At 41.4% G+C, this 19,271-nt stretch overlaps 1 protein-coding gene across 1 annotated transcript in view; it reads right to left on the reverse strand.

Annotated features, from left to right (window-relative positions):
* Nucleotides 1-5,064: 5,064 nt before the first annotated feature.
* Nucleotides 5,065-19,271, reverse strand: part of LOC120370682 (putative ferric-chelate reductase 1) — a 42,411-nt gene continuing 28,204 nt past the window's right edge. The window contains exons 10-16 of the mRNA XM_039485730.1: nt 17,007-17,119; nt 12,660-12,746; nt 11,202-11,299; nt 8,943-9,001; nt 6,578-6,715; nt 6,464-6,489; nt 5,065-5,446 (exon numbers count right to left, since the gene is read on the reverse strand). Of these exons, the coding sequence (XP_039341664.1) occupies nt 5,357-5,446; nt 6,464-6,489; nt 6,578-6,715; nt 8,943-9,001; nt 11,202-11,299; nt 12,660-12,746; nt 17,007-17,119 (611 nt within the window). The 3' untranslated portion in view covers nt 5,065-5,356. The remainder of the gene's footprint in view (nt 5,447-6,463; nt 6,490-6,577; nt 6,716-8,942; nt 9,002-11,201; nt 11,300-12,659; nt 12,747-17,006; nt 17,120-19,271) is intronic.

Consider the following 19,271-nt stretch of genomic DNA (forward strand, 5'->3'; position numbering starts at 1 on the left):
ACAGCCCTCTCACAATGTTTGTAAGAGCTGTACATAATGAGATAATAAAGACAGAAACTGGCACAAGTTAATTGCATCCCATGACACACTTGAGGTCCTGTGTTCTACAGGTTTCAGAGTAGCAGCCGTGATAGTCTGTATCCGCAAAAAGAACAGGAGTACTTGTGGCACCTTAAAGACTAACAAATTTATTTTAGCATGAGCTGCAGCTCACGAAAGCTCATGCTAAAATAAATTTGTTAGTCTTTAAGGTGCCACAAGTACTCCTGTTCTTTCTGTGTTCTACAGTGAACTTTGGTTTTCTCAGAAGGATTGCTCAAGCCAAGATTTCCTTCTATTTTCTGATTAATATTTGTAGACTCATGACTGGATGCTACACACCCCAATGATAATTATTTGTTGCTTCTCTCCCCATAAGGAAGTGTTTTTCTAAAGCTATGTAATGTATCTCCATACATTGATATAGGTGTGACAGATACTGCAACCCTGTGCAATATCTTTGGGGACTGTATTGCATTCACTTTATGAATGGTTTATGTATCACTGTGGGCCAGGGATTGTATGCAGCTCCAGTGGGGAGGGTTACCACAGCTCCTTTAAGAACCAAAACCAGTGGGGGATGATTAAGGTGAATCGCTTAGGTTGTATTCCTTTCTAGAGAAGCACCATCCCTGGGAAGGCTTGCATATACTGGTTCAAATTGGGTCTTCCAGAGACCCACAGAAAAAGAAAGGGATTTTGATATAAAAAGGCTGGAGTTAAATTGACTCAGGACCTTCTTTCTAATCCAGCAAATGGACAGTACCTTCTTGTGGAAGGTTGCAAAGACTTTGGCCTACTCGGGCCCCATAAGACTGATGGTCTACTCTTGCTATGTTGAGTGTGTGTTTAAATCTGTTTGTTGTTTTTATGTTTTCTGTGTAATGCTTTTACCTTAAGAATAATATGCTTGCTTAGTAACTCCTGCCTGCTGGCAATACACTGGTCATAGCCCTTAGAGATAGAAAGCAATGCACAGGCACTAACTGTTAGGCAGACTGGCTTTCTGGGGACATCACAGTGTAAGGCAAGGTGCTATGCAGCCAGTCAGAAAGGAATGGGACAAGGGTCCCTGCCCAGAGACAGGTGGTGGCTGGAGACCTGAATGGCATTTGTGGAGTGGACCATGGAGGGGGCAGGGGGATACACATGCAGTTATCCTGAGACTATGACAGTTGGCACTATAGAAATGCTAATAATACAAATAAAATAATCACTATCTCATTTTCATGGGTGGAAGGTGGAACTTTACAATGGGTCTGTTCTTTAGGGCAGAGATTGATAAGTGATGCCCAGACAGAGGAGATTTCTTCTTATTTTTAAAAAATCAATAATATGAACACACATTCTGTTCACCCTGCACAAAGATGGCAAACAGCAGCAAATTTCCACACCGGCTGTTCTACTTTCTAATCCAGCCAAAACACCTATATCCCAGCCCTTCATCAGCAGCTGCACAATCTGATTCTGGGTCTGGATCCTGCTTCCAACATTTTTGATCCTGTGTCTTACTTGTCTGTATCTCAGTCACCACCAAATACACACTTGCTAAGGAAACTGTTTGGCCTAGCACTTAATTTTCACATAGGGCCATGGATGCGTTGTGTGAGTTGGTTTTCCCAGTTCTCCTGGGTCAGTGCTGGTTCAGCTAGGTCCTCTTGCTGACAAAGAAGGACCCATGTCAATCTTTTAAGGCACTGCCTGCCCTAGCCTTTTCCTCTTGAATTTCCTACTGTTGCTATGACTTGTGGACTTGAACTAGTGTAAACAAGGAGCTGCCATTATACCACCATATCATCTAATGCCATTCAGAGCGGGTCTAGATAACATGTATATAACAGGGCTCTCATTCAGGGAACTCAAATGTGGTAGCAAAAGTGGGGATTGTTTTGGCAAGAAATGTAGCATAGTCAAAGCCATACAACATAAAGGCCTTTGGACATATTTTTGCCAATAGGTTTTGCCATTAATACAAGTAACAAGCACTCCACCTAGTACCCTGAATAACCCTCTTGATGACTGCTGTGACCAGGTCATCTTGATTCTGAGGTTAGCTTGTGAAATCCTTTTATGGAGCACTTCATACCAACTATTCATCTAATACACCAAGTCAATGGCTCAAACTTTGATGTGATCTGCACTATGAAAGAAAGATTGTTTGTGGACACCTCCCCTCCCATTCATGAGTGCATAATGTAACCACGGCAACAACTTATACTGAAAAATGGTATTAGGAAAATAACGAATGGATCTTTTAATTAGAGTTAGCAGCTGGAAACAAGTTGGAGACCTAACCCCAAAGTGGCCAGCTGGCAGCCACCACCAAGTATGCTGTTGACCCTCCGTGGTTCACAGACCAGGGGTTTGGGAACCATTGCAATAACTCTGGAAAATACATTTAATTACCACATTGGCCATAACAATATAATAGCATTGTTTGCACAGCCTACATCTAAGGATGTTTCGGCACTTTTATTATATTTCCCTTTATTTTCAAAGGATCAAACAATGGTGACATACGCAGTCCAGACCACGAGTAGGTGTGGCTCAGCATGGGTTATTGCAACCATTCATTCAAATAGAGTACCACAGCTGGATGGAAAAAACAACAACAGCAACTATAACAGTAGTTATAGTAGTCTATAGCCTAACTGTAGTCTGAGACGAGGGGCATGACAAATACTATACTGTGCACATGTGGGCCAGATTACTGGATATGTAGAAAAATCATTATCTGTACTTCTCCCAAAACAGCAACAGAGTTCTCAAAGAAAAAACTGAATATAATTCTGTGTTTCATGTAAGAAAGAAGTGGGTGAAAATGTGCATGTCCCATAATTTAGCATTCCTCAGAACTCAGCTTTGGGATCAGCTGCATTCAATTCAGATTTGGGTTAGTGGAAAGGCATCTTACTTCTTGGATTTTAGGCCTCTGTCACCTTCATAGTTCTATTCCTTTCCCTTGATTGTAGGCATAAAGCAACATCATTTGGGATCATTTAAAAATTCATGTTTTCTTGGTATGGAAATTAGAAGTATGGTGCTTTTGTTTTTAAAGAACTACACATTATAAACTTGTTCTTTAGATATTTGCATAACACCACAAACCTACTATTTGGCTAAAAAAAATAATATTGTGGTAGAGACACAAGATGGGGGAGGTAATTTCTTTCATTGGACCAGCTTCTGTTGGTGTGTGAGAGAGAGAGAGAGAGAAACTTTTGTGCTTACACAGAGCTCTTCTTCATACCTCACCCACCTTGTCTCTCTAATATCCTGGGACCAACATGGCTACAACATCACAGCATAAAACAGTTGTATGCAGTGATATTGCTTTATTATCTCAGTAGTGACAAAATGGATACTATATTATTGTATACAAGCTGCAATCCTATAAATTCCATAAAGTCATTTTTCATCCAAAGGCCTATAGCACGATAATCAATGGGTTCTTCTAAGTCTAGGGGACCATTGTGTCATTCTTTTGATAGCTGTTTTTAATATCTTAAGTGTTATAAACATATTTCACCAAAAATTCAAAAGTACCCATCATGGGCCAAATCCCATTGAAGTTCAGCGGGACCATTCATATGAGGCAGGCGAGCAGAATTTGGGCCCTATATACATTCTATCCAGTAGATGACTATATAATATGGCTGTACACAACTGAAGGTTATGGACTAGTTAGCCTGTTTTGAGACATGCTTTATTATTCATCATATGTACATTGCATTACAAAAACGACAATCAAATAGAATTAATAAAAAAGAAGCTTATATAGAGTACATCATGGGTTCTGGGACCTTTACAATTTTAAAAACATTGCTGCATTTTAAAGTTTCATTGTGTAATCTCATGTTCCTATTTTCAAACTAAAAAAGAAATTTATGAGCATTTGAAAACAGGGAATTATATTAGAAATACCCATTAAATCTGAACAAGCATGAACACAGCCAGGCACTGACTATAGGTCGGATCCTGCACCATGTAGGTCAGAGGGAGTTTTTTTGGTTGACATCAATGGGAACAGAAGCCTACAGTAGTCTGGAAATGTGTGTGCATGGGAGCTGGAAGGTATAAATTCCAGCTCAAGACTTAGCTAAGCTAGCTCTAAGTAAGTTAGTATGCTAAAAAAGAGAAGTATGGCCCCTGTGGCATGAGAGTGGCATGGGCTAGCTGCCCCAAGTACGATCCTGTCCAAGACCATATGTATGCAAGGCCAGCTTTATGACCCGCAGGGCCTGATTGCAATACTTGGCAGTGGTCTGGGGCTTTGGCAGCACTTCGGTGGCGGGGCATCTGCTCCGGGTCTTCTGCTGCACCGAAGGACCCCCCCACTGCCAAAATGCTGCCGAAGACCCCCGGAGCAGGGCCCCCTTAGGTGCGGGGCCCGATTCCGGGGAATCGGTGGCGTAAAGCCGGCCCTGTATGTATGTACTCAGTGTGGCTACCTTCTTCTGCTGCTTGTGCTGCCATGACGACGCTTCTGTTTTTTTGAGTGCTAACTTGATCAGAGACAGCACAGGTCTATCTTCTTGAGCTGGAATTACACCTTCCAGCTCCTGTGTAGACACACTCTGTGGCCCTGACCTTGTACTGGGAACCTTGCCGATGGACCCCTGAGCCTGCACTGAGCCTCACTGAAATCCTGAAGTCAACAGGACTCTGGTGGGCACAGAGATTTACCTGTGCAGTTCTCAGTCTAAATTAGTCATATGAAAATCAGATCCTCAACTTTCTTTTCTCTACACAAACAAATCCTCTCTTGTTAAAGATGGAAACATCGACAAAGGATAGAAAGGAGTGTAATAGACGTGAAAGGTAAGAAGGCAGTATATAAATGCTAGGTGTTCACAGTTGGTTCATATTACACTCCTTTCTAACCTTTGTCGATGTTTCCTAGCATTTATATACTGCCTTCTTACCTTTCACGTCTATTACACTCCTTTCTAACCTTTGTCGATGTTTCCATCGACAAAGGTTAGAAAGGAGTGTAATATGAACCAACTGTGAACACCTAGCATTTATATACTGCCTTCTTACCTTTCACGTCAGAAATAATTATCTGCATCATATTATACTGTGTAGAACATCTCCAATAAGTAGCTAATGGAATCTCATTTATAAAAATTATTTTCAATTATTGCGTAGAAAATGATAATGTGTCAATTAGAGAACCTAAAATATTATTTATAAACAAACAAAATTAAAAACTTGCTAAAACATATATTCAGTGTTCATTGTTTCTTTGTATTTACTCTAGAAGCATCTCAAGATAGGAATAATCTTCATTCCTCCAAGATAAATTCCGTCCATTTTAGGATTTTCCAATTCCCACAAGTAGTGCTATTAAAAATGCCAGGTTTCCACATATATATATTAAAAATAGAATCATTTCATTTTTTATCTAGAAAGGATAAAAATATTAAAAGAGTTATTAAAAGAAATATAAAATTAAATGCTATTTGTACATCAGTTTTAGTAACAGCCCAAGTACGTACTAAGCAGCAGTATCAGTTTTCTATTTGTTGATAATTAAATAGAACTGATACAAGTTCAATACACACTTGGCAACACTAGAAGGAATTTAGAGAAGGAGTCACTCTGAAGAAGACTGGGAAAAGAGAAAAGAGCAGAAGCTGTGTCTCTAATTGAAAATGTTTGAGGGTTTTAAGTACAGGTAACCAGATTGTAATTATCCAAATTAGAATTTGAACAGGGTACTGGGAATAGAAACTCTACACTTGCAAAAAGTTTCAGGCGACGTTTTGGAATTACATCACAGTTTGCCTCTCATCTGAAAGAGAGCACCTCCAGCAACAGTGTCCCCAGCTCTTATCATTGTCACTTATTCAGTGCCACTTCACTGCCACCAATTGAAAACTCAACCCAAAGAGAAAGTTAAGAGGTGACCTGATCACAGTCTATAAGTACCTACATGGAGAAGATTTACGATAGTAGAGTGCTCTTTAGTCTAGCAGACAAGATATAACAAGATCCAATGGTTGAAATGTAAAGCTAGACACATTAAGACTGAAAATAAGGTGCAAATTTGTAAAAGTGATTGTAATTAATCAACGGAACAACTTACCAAGTGATCTGAAAGATTCTACATCACTTGAAGTCTTTAAATCAAGATTGGAGGTCTTCTGAAAATATGCACTAAGGGCCTGATGTAGGAGGCTAAACTAGGTGATCATAATTCAGGCCTTAAAAAAATAAATCTATGAATTAATCTTTTTGCAGTACCCTGGGTTTTGTGTGGTGGTTTCCCATTTGAGTATTGACTCAGCTTTACTCCAGTTAACTCAAGAGATCTGATAAGATCACATCCCAAAGTGACACAAAACGTATTTTCAGCGGTATGAAAAATAAAACATTTTACACCTCATTAATGTTTTAAAATGTGTGATATCAACATTACCTTCCTATGTGAATCTTCACATTTCTCTGAAAAATATAACCAAGAAAATTATGAGTCTTCATTTTACTTCTTGCCTTTGCTAAAAGAAAAAAAATTCTTCATATGAACTTTTACCTTTCTTTTTCAACCAAGCATTTACATGAAGCATTATGTACACTAATGCCTCCCATCCTACAAATCCTCCCATAGTTTTGACCATCCATTGGCTGGGAGAGGGGTCAAGCATCTGCAGTCCCAGAAATATGACAGCAACTAAAGAGCAACAAAACAAAGCAACACACACTTGATATAAAACCATTGATCATTATGGATTCCATTCACAATTTCAATAGACATTTACATTTTTTAAGTGTGATTGTTTGATCTGGAAATACTATTCAGAAGCTTGGAAAGCAGCATTAATAATGGTGATGTAACCCACTAGTAGGTGTATTTTACAGATCCTCTGCGCCCAATCTACAGAGGATATGAATCAGATACAGCTTAAGCTGTGGAAACTCCTGCCCCCACCCCCTATTTAATTCCCTGTGTGTCAGCCAAGATGATATGCCGTGAAAGCAGATAGTTAGCTCCTGACTTCAGTGCTTTGATCCTATGGGGATTGGGTAAGTGAATGCCACAACTGGAATGGCAGGGCACTGCACTTGGAAGAAAGAGAGAAGAGCTGATAGGAGTCTCTTCTTCATTCAGGAAAGCACTGAACCACTTGCTAAAGACCATCCCTATTCAGGATATGTACTTAACTTTAAAGGCTTGATTGAAACGTAAACTGTTGATTAAAGTTAAGTTTGTGCTTAAGTGCTTTCCTGAATCAGGGCCGGACAGCAAAGGAGTTGGGGATTCTGTTCTCTTAAAGCAGCACCAGCAGTGGGAGCAGCAGTACCTGGAGTCCCCACCCAGGGACATCAGCAGTAGAGGCAACTCCTCTCTTAGACTGCATCTTCCCGGCCAAGTTGGCACTTTTGGCTTGACAATTTGGATATGGTGCCACCAGCATTGCTGATGTCAGCAGAAAACAAATGCTGACTGGCTTGGGAAGCAGAACCAGAGCGATGAAGAGAGGAACAAAAATGGAAACTGACCAGAAAGAAATGCTATCTCAGCAAGCCTGCATTCACCACCCTAGTCCATGTGTTTGGATGCCTAAAGCACTTGCAGTTATGCTCAAGCCCCCTAAGTGCTCTGAGTGCAGCATGTGGAGCCAAGGCATGGGGAGTCAGATGGGTGCTTATTCACCATTTCAGAAGTGCCCAGAGGCCCCCCTGCCACACACAAATAATAATGACTCTTCTATCTCCAGTTTATGGCATTCCCTACCACTCCTGACTCCCCATAATGGCCCTGTGAGGATGACATCTACTGGTTACTGTTAGAAAAGTAACTACTTCCATATTTAAAAGCATCCATATGCTCCAGTTTCATGCCAGTGCAATATGCGGTAAAACACAAATTCAATTAATGTTCTAAAAAATTTTAAGGTGTTATAGTTTCTTTACTTTTGCTGTGCTTTTTGTGCTTAAAAATTCATGACTCAAGTTGAGTCATGAACTCATCGGTGCACTGTTACCTGTACATTCAAAATATAATTAAGGCAAATAAAATAGAGAATGTAAAGAATTAACTTTAGATGACACAAGAACCCACATTAATTATAAGCCATAATTATTTCTCACTATTATTGCACTTTACATCGGAAGACCTTTCAATGCTAATTACGTTTAAATACTTGTGAAGTAAGGGTTTGATATAGCACCTATTGTCTTTCAATTGACCTCAGTGGACTCTGAATCAGGCTCTTTGTAATATTTTAAGCAATTTGCAATGGGGCAACTATGAACAGAGAAATTAAGATGCTTGCTCAAGGTAACACAGCAGATTGGTGGGAGAGCTGGGAATAGAATGCAGGAATCATTGAAGTTGTAGTTTACGTTCTTCATGTCCCCATTCTCCTCTCCAGACAGGATTCTTTGCTCAGACTGCATCTCCCCTGATGCACCAAAATCTCTCATCTGGATGCATCAGTGGAGTCCCATGTCTGTGGTGTACCATGGGAGATGTAGTCAAGTTTGGGAGCTTGGCTGAAAGAGGAAAATGGGGACATTAAGTAACTGAACTACAACTCTGATGAGAACTGTGGTAGCATTTCTCAATTGAATTATTTCATATTTTAGCCAAAACTGAAAATTGAAAACTTTCAAAGTGTTTAAATGAACAATTTTCTGTAGGAAGCAGATACTTTTCACAAAAAAGTAGTTTAATCAAAAAAACAAATTTCCGTCAAACACAGTTTTGATGAAATATTTTCAACCAGTCCTTATCCTGACTCCCAGACCTGCCTCCTCTGAAAAATTGATCAATAAGATGAATAATATTAAAAATGGAATTGTAAACTCAGTTCAATAGTTCTAGTCTGAATATAGGGGCACTCCAAAGGGGAATCTGTAGTAGTTATAAGAACAATATTAAAACAACAACTCACCAGCCAAGACTTTTATGACAAAAGCATTTAGAGCATGAAACCAGTTAAAAATAAATCTCCTGTTGGTACAATAGAAATGATGTGTTAAATATTATTGTTCTTTTATGTAGTAGTGTGATGTAGTAAAATTTTACTTCACAATGAAAAACACAGACAGTGAATAATATGTCAAACTAGTTTTTCAAAACTCTTAAGAGACAATAAATCCCCCAGGGAAACACTGTAGGTTCTTAAGGGTGTTAGATGCTTTTAGATCATTTTTCAACTGAACGCCAGGAAAGAAATGGCAGGTGGCTCTCATTGGAGGGATTTCCCTGTAGAGACTTGCAAAAGGCACTTCTCATTAAAAAAAAAAAAAGTTTTTGCAGTCTGTTACTGAATGCATATTATGCTGTACACAAGAAGTAGCCTTTTCAAGATCCTCTCATCTTCTCCCACTTTTTGCAGTTTCCTCCTGCTGCCCTCCTCATCCTCCTAGACATACTCATGCTCTTTCTCTTTACCTCCCAAAGATTGCCCACTTGCCTTTTACAATCTGATTCCAAATTATAGTTCTTATCTGGTAGGTACTGGTAGAGAATGTCCAGAGTCTGATAAATCCATCACATATTACTTGTTGTGACCCTAAAACTTCCCAAGACTCATTGTTCTCTCAAATGCATGAAAAAAAAATTAACACTCCCCAAATTTCAAGAGTGTCTGAATATGGAGTTTTGGCTCTGACTCATCTGTAGTAGAAACATGTATTAGTAAGAGTGGACTGGAAGAGACCTCATGCAATGGAGTGAGATGTCAATTTTTTGTAAGTGAAAATACAAGACCGGATGAATCTGAACTATCATTCCAACTTGTGGTTTGAAGTGAACGAGCCAATCAACACACTTGAGTCAACATCTTTTATGGATAACAAATAAGTTGTTGCAGATCCTAAAACTGAGAAGGCTCACAGAGCTCTTTGGTCTAAATGAAAACTAATATGACCTTGTATCCAAAGGTAGGTACACCGATGACTACTTTAGCTACCACCCATTAGCATTGCTTAAAACAGTGACTTCAAAATCTTGGGTAAGCTGCTTTCCAAACATCCAGAAGCAATCATCAGTCATGCAATAGCTTGTTAATTCTGCATAGGTTGGATTTATCAGAAGAAGGCCATGGGCAGATCATGTGCACCAGCTTGTTGAAGTACGCCACTTGTTCTAGGGAGAGGCCACTGCAGTAGCAATCTGGGTTTAGGGGTTATGTTGCCATAGCTCTTATCTGGTCATGTAGAACAGTAAGGGAGAGTCAGACCCACCTTAATCCTCTGTCATATTGAGACTCTGGCCACACTGGAGTGGGGGAGGGGGGCAGGGCGAGCCTTCTGATATTGATAAGAAAGCAGGCATGGAGGAGCGGAAAGGTACACAGAATAGGACAAGCCACACTCAGCAGATGGTGTGGTGGAGAGGAAGATCATCCTCAAATAGGGGGAAGTATCTTATTGCCCCCACAGACCATGGGTGGAGCAGGGAAGGATATTTTTAATTGAACTGGTTTCCTTTCCCTTCTTTTTAATACGAAAGAAGGCTGGTAAGACTTAGTATTTGTTTCTGCTGCTTGGCTTTTAGGGTTATTTTGTTTGTTTACCATGTGCTAAGTCTAGCTTGCCTCCCTAGTTTGCCAGAGGACCTCCAGGCTGTATATGGAAAGGGTTGGGTTGTTGCATCTTTAACTAAGTCTCTCCTTCTACAGAATAGTAAATTAGTCATTGAGTCCTGTAGGTCTTCACAAAATCAAACAATAAGAGTTTTAAACAGTCTCAGTGAAAATCTCTTCCTTCCCTCATTGACTCTTGTGATAGCACCATTCCACTAGTTCTCCATTCAGTCTTCCAGCATAGGATCTGAATTTCTAATAGCAAAAAGTAACAGAATTTCTAATAGCAAACCCCAAGCATATAAAATTCTTATGTAGGTCACCTTTAAAAGTGAGTGGAAGCCATAGTGGCTACACATATTTCAATTTTTTGCAAAGAAGCCTTGCGTAAATCCCAGAAGTGAGCAGCTGGATTCAAAGGACTGTCTCCTCATGCCGTTGCCCACTTCTTTGCTCCAGCTAACTTCTAGTAAATCATCACCTCATGATTTGGCTTTAAAAATCCTACATACAATATGTGCTCCAACTTGATAGATCTACAGTATAACAACTTTGTAAGTCTTTTTGATAAATAACCCAGGTTAAAAAGTACGTTCTGTTGGATCACTTAGATGTACATACCTTTTACTTTGAGGAGAAGGCCGAAAAAAAGCTATGACTGGTTGAAAGAAAGAAAGAATCATGACAATGCATCCGATGACAGCATGAGCTTCTGCATCCTGTGGAAGAGAACAGCACATAGCATTGATATCTGGGATTTGGTTTCTGAATCGCTGCTTTTAAAGATGCTTCCTACAGCTTAGGGACAAATCATGCTCTCAGTTATACCAGAATAAACCTGGAATGACTCCACTGAAGTCAAAGAAGTAACTCCAGATTTATTCTGGTACAAATGGAAGTAGAATCTGGCCCTTAAATTTCACTGTAAACCCATCAAAGGGCCAGTGTATAGTAATGAATCTTTAAATTTATTTTTCCTTCCAGAAATCTATAGTTTTAGCTCCACATTATGTAAAGTACTGAAATAAGTTCCACTCTCCCCCACAAAGATGGGGAAACAAAGCAGACTGATAATGTAAGTAAGAACAATAATAATCAGAATATCAATCAGAACCTCTTATCCTAACCCTTTTCCTCCAAACTTTAGGTAATACTGGTTATGCTGAGCAGCATTTTTTGTGACAGAAAAACTATGTTTTGATAGGAAAAAGTAAAAATAGGGTCATGTGTTACAGTATGTTACATGGTGAGATAAGAAAAACATTACAGACGGGGAGTTAGGTAAGTAGCTATATGGCCCTGATCCTGTAAAGGGATCTGCACGTGCACACCTTTACTCCCACTGCAGTCCCATTGCCATCAGTGGCACTTTGCTCAGGAGTAAGGAGTGAAGTAATCCCTTTGCAGGATCAGGACCTGTAATTGCAACATGAATTACACAACCTGGATTCCAGATCTGAAGCTTCCCAAGGTTGTGAGAAGTTCTGATTCAGGGTAATTACATAGATAGCCCCACCATAGATGTGACGTTTGGACACAAACTTTCCAAAAGCTTCAGGGCTTCAGAGGGTTTGGCTCTAAGCCTCTGATTCAGGCTGATCCATGACAAGAATAAGGTAAGCAGCTTTCCATGATAGGGAAAGAAGGCATATATATAGCTGAGATGTGAAACAAACAAGGAGAGATAAGAGGTGAAATGTTGACGACAGAACAGGTAGAGAAATTACTTCATCAGCTACTCAGTACATCATAATGGCAAGAAATAAATAAAGGGGGTCATAGAATCATAGGGTTAGAAGATACCACTAGGGTCATCTAGTCTAACCCCCTGCCAAAATGCAGGATGTGTTGTGTCTAGAATATGAATGACATGACAAGAGAGATTATATTGCATCTAAACAATTTTCTTAAACTAGCAAAAGGGCATAACAATCTAACAGCGGTGGGTTGTACACTGGAAGGTCTTTAGTAAAACACTCAGTTCTGTATTTACATTTGAAGGCACCAAAATGAGAAGGAAATGTTTTCTATAATGTGTTAACCAAGAAAGTTGGTGGGGAGAAACTGGGTAAAACTTACATCAGCCCATCCCATTACTGCTACAAAGGCCAGTACGAAAGCAGTTATTGTTTCTGCGACGGTTATCACCATCAGAGACAAATGAATCTAAGTAAAAACAGATTACAGGTTATTAAACTCATCCATAGTATATATTAATGTGTTTATTGTTTTGTTGCAATAGTACAAGTTGAAGAATTTTTATGTTGGTATACAACTGAAAAAGTTCACAGTTTGTTAGATATTGGAAATTTGTAAGATGTTGTAAACCTGTTAACCTTAATATGTACGGTTAGAGATGAAGTTGGTTAAGATTCACTTAAAGTGGTGAAAAATACTATTCTACTTTTGCCTTTGTTTATCCATTGATTCATGCAGTTTCACATATTGGTGTGTCTTGTCTGAGCATAGAATTTCTTTCATTTTTTAATGGCACCACTAGAAGACAGTGTATTGGTTAGTGTTTGACAGCTAGCTTCTTTATAAACAGTTTGCAAGCTATCTGCAGGTCAATGAATTAACTCCTTTTATTGTCAATATTTGAATTTCTAGAAAACTCCCCCATGCAGCAGGTCTCATGATTAAGTAGCAGAAATGGAATTCTTGGGTTCACCAGCCTATCCCAAATTATCAAACAGCTGTAACTAGCATACTTCTTATCAAACCCAGGGCTTACATTTAATTAAGTAATAATTTCAGAGATCTACATAAAGCAAAAGGAGAGAGGAGGAAGTAAAGACACCAAAAATGGTCAGCCTACTTTCTATGGAGACTTCCATTACGAGCAAAGGGGAAAAGAGAAAATAAAATGCTACGCCGTGGAGTATGTTACATTCAAAACTAAGGTCAACATTTTCATATCAATGGGAGTTGTGGAAGATCAATTTTGAACCTCTGAAAATTGGGTCAGTAATTATGCAATAGATCCATAGCTGGTGTAAATTGTCGCAACTCCTTTGATTACAGTGGAGCGCTAATAATTTTCACCAGCTGAAGAACTGCCCCAAGATGTCCAACTTCGTGTACCAAAGGGCTCCACGAATTGTATACCCTTATGCTGAAGTCACGGGGACCATCTGGGTTGGTGCTTTCCTGGGTGAGTAAGGGTTGTACGATCTAGCCCCAAATTAGAACATTTTGCTTTAAGTGATCTCTGTGAAACTAAAAACTGTAGTGTGAGAAACCAAACAACTTAGTTCAGCTGGTGAGAAGATAATCCCCAGCTGCTGGGAGACAGGGAGGAATGGGGTACAGTTCAGCTGCTGTGGTACTCTTTGTAAATTTGATATATTCTCGGTCTCCATCTGCTGGTAGCATTATGTAGCAACAACATCCTTGGTTAGCATATCAGGTTCTGAGGCAATTCAGTCTACTCAGCAAAAAACATAGCTAATGACACTATACATCAGGGGCGGGCAAACTTTTCGGCCTGAGGGTCGCATCGGGTTTTGAAAATTGTATGGAGGGCCGGTTAGGGGAGGCTGTGCCTCCCCCAACAGCCAGGCGTGGCCTGACCCCTGCCCCTTATCCCCCCCCCACTTCTTGCCCCCTGCCGGCCCCCACCCCGGGACCCCTGCCTCATCCACCCCCCCACTCCCTGGCCCCTGACCGCCTGGAACACCCACCCTGACTGCCCCTGCCGCCCCATCCAACCCGCCCCCAATCCAGACTGCCCCTGGGACCTCGGCCCCCAAACCCCACCCGCAGACCACTCAGACCCGTAGTCACACCCCGCCCTCTGACCACCACCCGAACTCCCGCCCTCTATCCAACCCCCAGCTCCCTGTCCCCTGACCACCCCAGAACCCCTGCCCTGACTGCCCCCACCACCGCATCCAACCCCCCCTCCTTCCTCACTGCCCCCTGGGACCTCTGCCCCCATTCAACCCACCTGTTCCCCGCTTTCTGACCACCCTGACCCATAGCCACACCCCGAACTCCCCTGCCCTCTATCCAACCCCTCCTGCTCCCTGCCTCCTTACCGTGCTGCCTGGAGCACTGGTGGCTGGCGGCGCTACAGCCGCACCACCTGGCTGGAGCCAGCCACGCCACAGCGCAGCACAGAGCACCGGGTCAGGCTGGGCTCTGCAGCTGCGCTGCCCAGCTGCCCAGAGCATTGTGCTGGTGGCACGGCAGGCTGAGGTTGCAGGGGAGGGGAAACAGTGTGGGAGGTGCCGGGGGCTAGCCTCCTGGGCCAGAAGCTCAGGGGCTGGGCAGGAGAGTCCTGCGGGCACGCCGTAGTTTGCCCACCTCTGCTATACAATGTTCAAATTATCATCTTCATTTCCCTGTTCACACCATATCATACATATATACCCCAAGCAATGCATTAGGCACCTTTATGGTTTCAAGATGTGTATGGTTTTCTAACCAGAGAAACACTTTTTGACTGTTCCGTCAACTGCACGAAAATAAGTGTATTTCTGTCTGAACCATTTTCCAAAAAAGGGAAAAATCTGGCTCCAATACACAGTAATAGCACGTAGAACGGGAGTGTCAAATTCATTATATAAAGAAGGTGAATTATGTTTAACTGTGCTCCACAGCAAGAGCTTAAAAATTTAGGGTGATATATTGGCTTTGACTCACGGCAGATCTCCCACTGATGACAACTGACCAACTGGGTGTGCAATCGCTCAATTTCTATGACAATCATGGTAACTACATGTCCAAATTAGGCATGAGATGGCATGCCTACATTTGAAAAATATGGCCCTTAAGTGCCATTATTAAGCTTCAGAATCAACATAAGTTAAATAAATAAGGCAGTTCATTCCTCTCTTAGCTGCCATTTCACGCTGACTAGAACAGCACTACATTGTTCTGCATTGGGAAGGCTATTTTCTCAACCATATGGACTTGGGCTGGGACTTCCATAGATTCTTTGGAAAAATCCCAGGTTAGGAACTTTTTTTTTTTTTAATGAAAGCTTTCATTCTCGAGAATCTGAATCTACCATGAACATCAAATAAATATATTAAATGGTCAAGAGTCTGAACAACACCCCTGGTATTAAGAGATCCTCCAGGATAACAGCTTCTTGTGAATCATGTCAAGTAAATGCATCACTCTGAACACTCCAGGCAGCACAGTCAATGTGTATTAATTTTACTACACAGAGGTCTATTGCACCGAGGAGGATACTTTCAATGAGACTTCCCATAGAACTGTGTGACAATCTTTTGATAGCAGTACCTTCCATTGAACAGTTGTGAATAGCTATAACTTAGACACATAGAATACAAAAGAACTTATAACAATTCAGCTAATAACTGTGGTTGAACCACCAAATTAAGGCAATAAATTCAGAGCTTGTTCTTAACTTCCATGCTTGTGATGAGGCATTACAAGTCATGTGGTGTCTAAGATGACCCTCTTTAATTTCTTTAGTAATAGTGTGGAAATTCAAACAAAGTTTTCATTAACAGTGATTATTTTACAACTTCTTAGAGCCAAGCCTGGCACCACCGCAGGAAGGGGAGGCAAAGGTGGTTCTAAGGTACCCGTTATACCTTCTCTGACCCTGAGAGCATATGGGTGCAAAAATGGATCCCTAGCAAAAATTAGAGCAGCCACAGGGGTGCTAGAGTGCACTGTCATCCAGATCTACCCCCTCACACTATTGACATGCCTCTTCATTACCCTGGAATAAACCCTACAAAAAGAGGAGAGCAAGAGGTGTAAACTGTCATTCTTTACATCATGCAAGAACTTTCCTGTGTTGGCCTTTTATTTCCTAAAGCGTAATTATCTCATTTTCTCCTTGTTGTTAACCAAAACAATGTCATCCATATGATTGTGATGTTCTGTAGTATTCAACATTGTTTAAATACTCTCTTCAAACATTAGAACTAGTCAAACTATTCATAATGAATCATATTTGCTACACATCTAGTCTCTTTGTAGGGTAGTGAATCATTCTACTTTGTTTTGGGTGCTACCAACCCTGTTTTTTGTTAATACAGTCATTGTTCATAACCATTTACTGAATATAAAAGTTCCAGATGCTTTTTCTAATAAATGGGATGACCTATGCATTTTGTGAGTGTGTGTGTACACATACTTCCCTTTGATCAGTTATTGTTTAGAAATGGTTTCTCCATTTCCACTGCAAAATCATAGAAGAAATAGAGAAAACAATCTTACCAGAGTTTTTCTTTTCACTCGTTTGCCCATTGTATCATTTCATTTTGCCAGTGATGCTGTTATAGTCATTGATAAAAACAACAAGGTGTCCTTGTGGCATCTTAGACAAATTTATTTGGGCATAAGCTTTCGTGGGTTAGAACCCACTTCATCAGATGAATGAAGTGAAAAATACACTCTGAAACTAGTAATTGATAGTTTTTGTTCCATTTATTTACATACCTGAAACCAAATATCTTTGCCAAGGAGAGTTTTTCCAATAGCATTCTTCAAATACCTAGCAAATATCATTCCTATACTTCCTGTGGTCATCCAGGCTATCAGCATCAGGGCCCCTTATGAAGAAACAAGACAATGAATAGATATGTTCAAATTCTAAACAGTAATTTCAATCCACTCCTAATTAAAAAAAAATCAAAATCACACCTTCAGGCAGTACCAAGCAAGCAGAAAACATGGGCAAGTGTATTTGTGTTAGCACAACAATAATGCTGCACTTCAAGCTTGATCCTACAAGGTGCTGAGCACTCTGGCCACAATCCAGCAAAGCACTCAGGAACATGCTTAACTAGAAGCGTGTAGGTAATTCCATTGACTTCAATGAGACTGATCAAGTGTTTCAAGTGCTCTGTTGGATAGAGGCCAGACTACTCAGGTCTTTCCAGGATTGATCCCTAAAGGATTCTCTCTTTTATTGTAATTAAGCTAGTGCGCTAACGTTCTCTCTCGCTCTTTCTTTCAAACTAAATAATAAACACTTGTTTTTAATTGCTAAGAGGGAAGTTCCACATTTCTTTCTTCAAACAATAACACGATAGTATTATGAAGGCTGTTAGAGAGAGGCGTGTAACAGAACAAATTTTATTTTAAATGTTAATAATATTCCTTTAACACTGAAACTCTCACACTAAGGATTGTCTACACAAACAATTAGACTTCAGAAAGCTGTGGTTTGACTCTAGCCCTCACTAACCTGCTACAGTGTAACTTTGTGTACCCTGGGGATGCACGTAAACAATTCGTTAGAGCCCTTTGATCTAGTCTTCTTTGAAACAGGACTAAATCAAAGCACATAGGCAGACTGTTAGTTCACATCAGCAGGGTGCACACGAACAGTTGCACTGCAGCAGGCTAGTGCAGCTAATGTCTCACCCCAGTTTAGAGTGAACTAAACATTTGCATAGACAAGCCTGAGGTCAGAGGCAGATAAAAATGAGGCTTTACAAATTGTCAAAAACTCTAGTTCCTTTAGGCTTCACTTGTAGCCAAATGGCTTATTTTGAAAAGGTGGAAACACGGTTGGTCTCTAGAAGTCAGAGACTGGTATAAAACTTATCAGAAATTGCAGCCCTTGAAAAACCTCATACAAATAATGGCAAGAACTCAAAAAGTTGCAGGATTGATGCACTTTCTTTTAGTTACAGACTTTGCTATGTAATTGTATTTCATATACAAATCTTTACTCCTGGGGGAATTCTGCGCCACTGCGCAATGCAGAATTTTTCAGAAATTAACGTTGTGGGCGCAGAATTTCCTTTCCCCCATAGAAATAGGCTGCAGTGCTGCTGGCTGCCACTAGGGGTCACTGGACCCAGCAGAGCCCAGCTGGCACATAGAAGACAGTGCTGGGGGGAGGGGGAGGGAGCTAGAGGGTTCCTGGCAGCTGCAGTTCCCAGCACGCCCTGAGGGAAGGAGACTGGTGTGCAGGAAACTCTGTGCAAGCCTGGGACCGAGCATCAGGCTGTTTCTCCCTCTGGATCCCTGGGCTCTGGAGGGTGGTGGTGAGGAGGGCAAGTGTCTGGGCTGGCGGGGGGGGGCATGGCTGGGCTCTGGGGAGGGGTGCAGGTGTCTGGGCAAGGGGGGGCATGGCTGGGCTCTGGGGAGGAGAGGGTACGGGTATCTGGCCTGGGAGGCCCCCACGGCTGGGCTCTGGATGGGGAGGGGTTCGGGTGCAGGGCCGGCTTTAGGATGTGCAGGGCTCGATTTGAAAGAGCTGCCACTGAAATGCCACTGAAGACAGTAGCAGCGATTGAGCTGCCGCCGAAGATAGCGATGGCAATTCGGCGGCAGCTCAAATCGGTTGCCGCTGTTTCCGGAGGCACTTTGGCGGAGGGTCCTTCCTCGGCAGCAGTTGTCTTCTGGAACCTTACCTTGTGGGGACCCTCTTCCGGACGCTGCGGGGCCCTCTTAGGCGCAGGGCCCGATTCACAGGAATTGGGGAAATCGGCCTAAAGCTGGCCCTGTTCAGGTGTACTGGCTGGGGGAGGGGGGTGTCCCATGGCTGGGCTCTGGCGGGGGAGGAGTTGTGGGTGTCTGGCCCCCTAGATGGGCTCTAGGGGCGGGGTGAAGGGGGCAGAGAAAGAGGAGTTGTCATAGGGGTTTCTTTAACTCACTGCTCCTGGGGGAATTTTTGTGTGTTTCTGTATTGTTACAGACATACTTGTTGATAGGTATTTTGAAATAATTTACCAAGATAAATATTATGTA

Source organism: Mauremys reevesii, linkage group 8, assembly GCF_016161935.1.
Source record: "Mauremys reevesii isolate NIE-2019 linkage group 8, ASM1616193v1, whole genome shotgun sequence".
Taxonomy (NCBI): domain Eukaryota; kingdom Metazoa; phylum Chordata; order Testudines; family Geoemydidae; genus Mauremys; species Mauremys reevesii.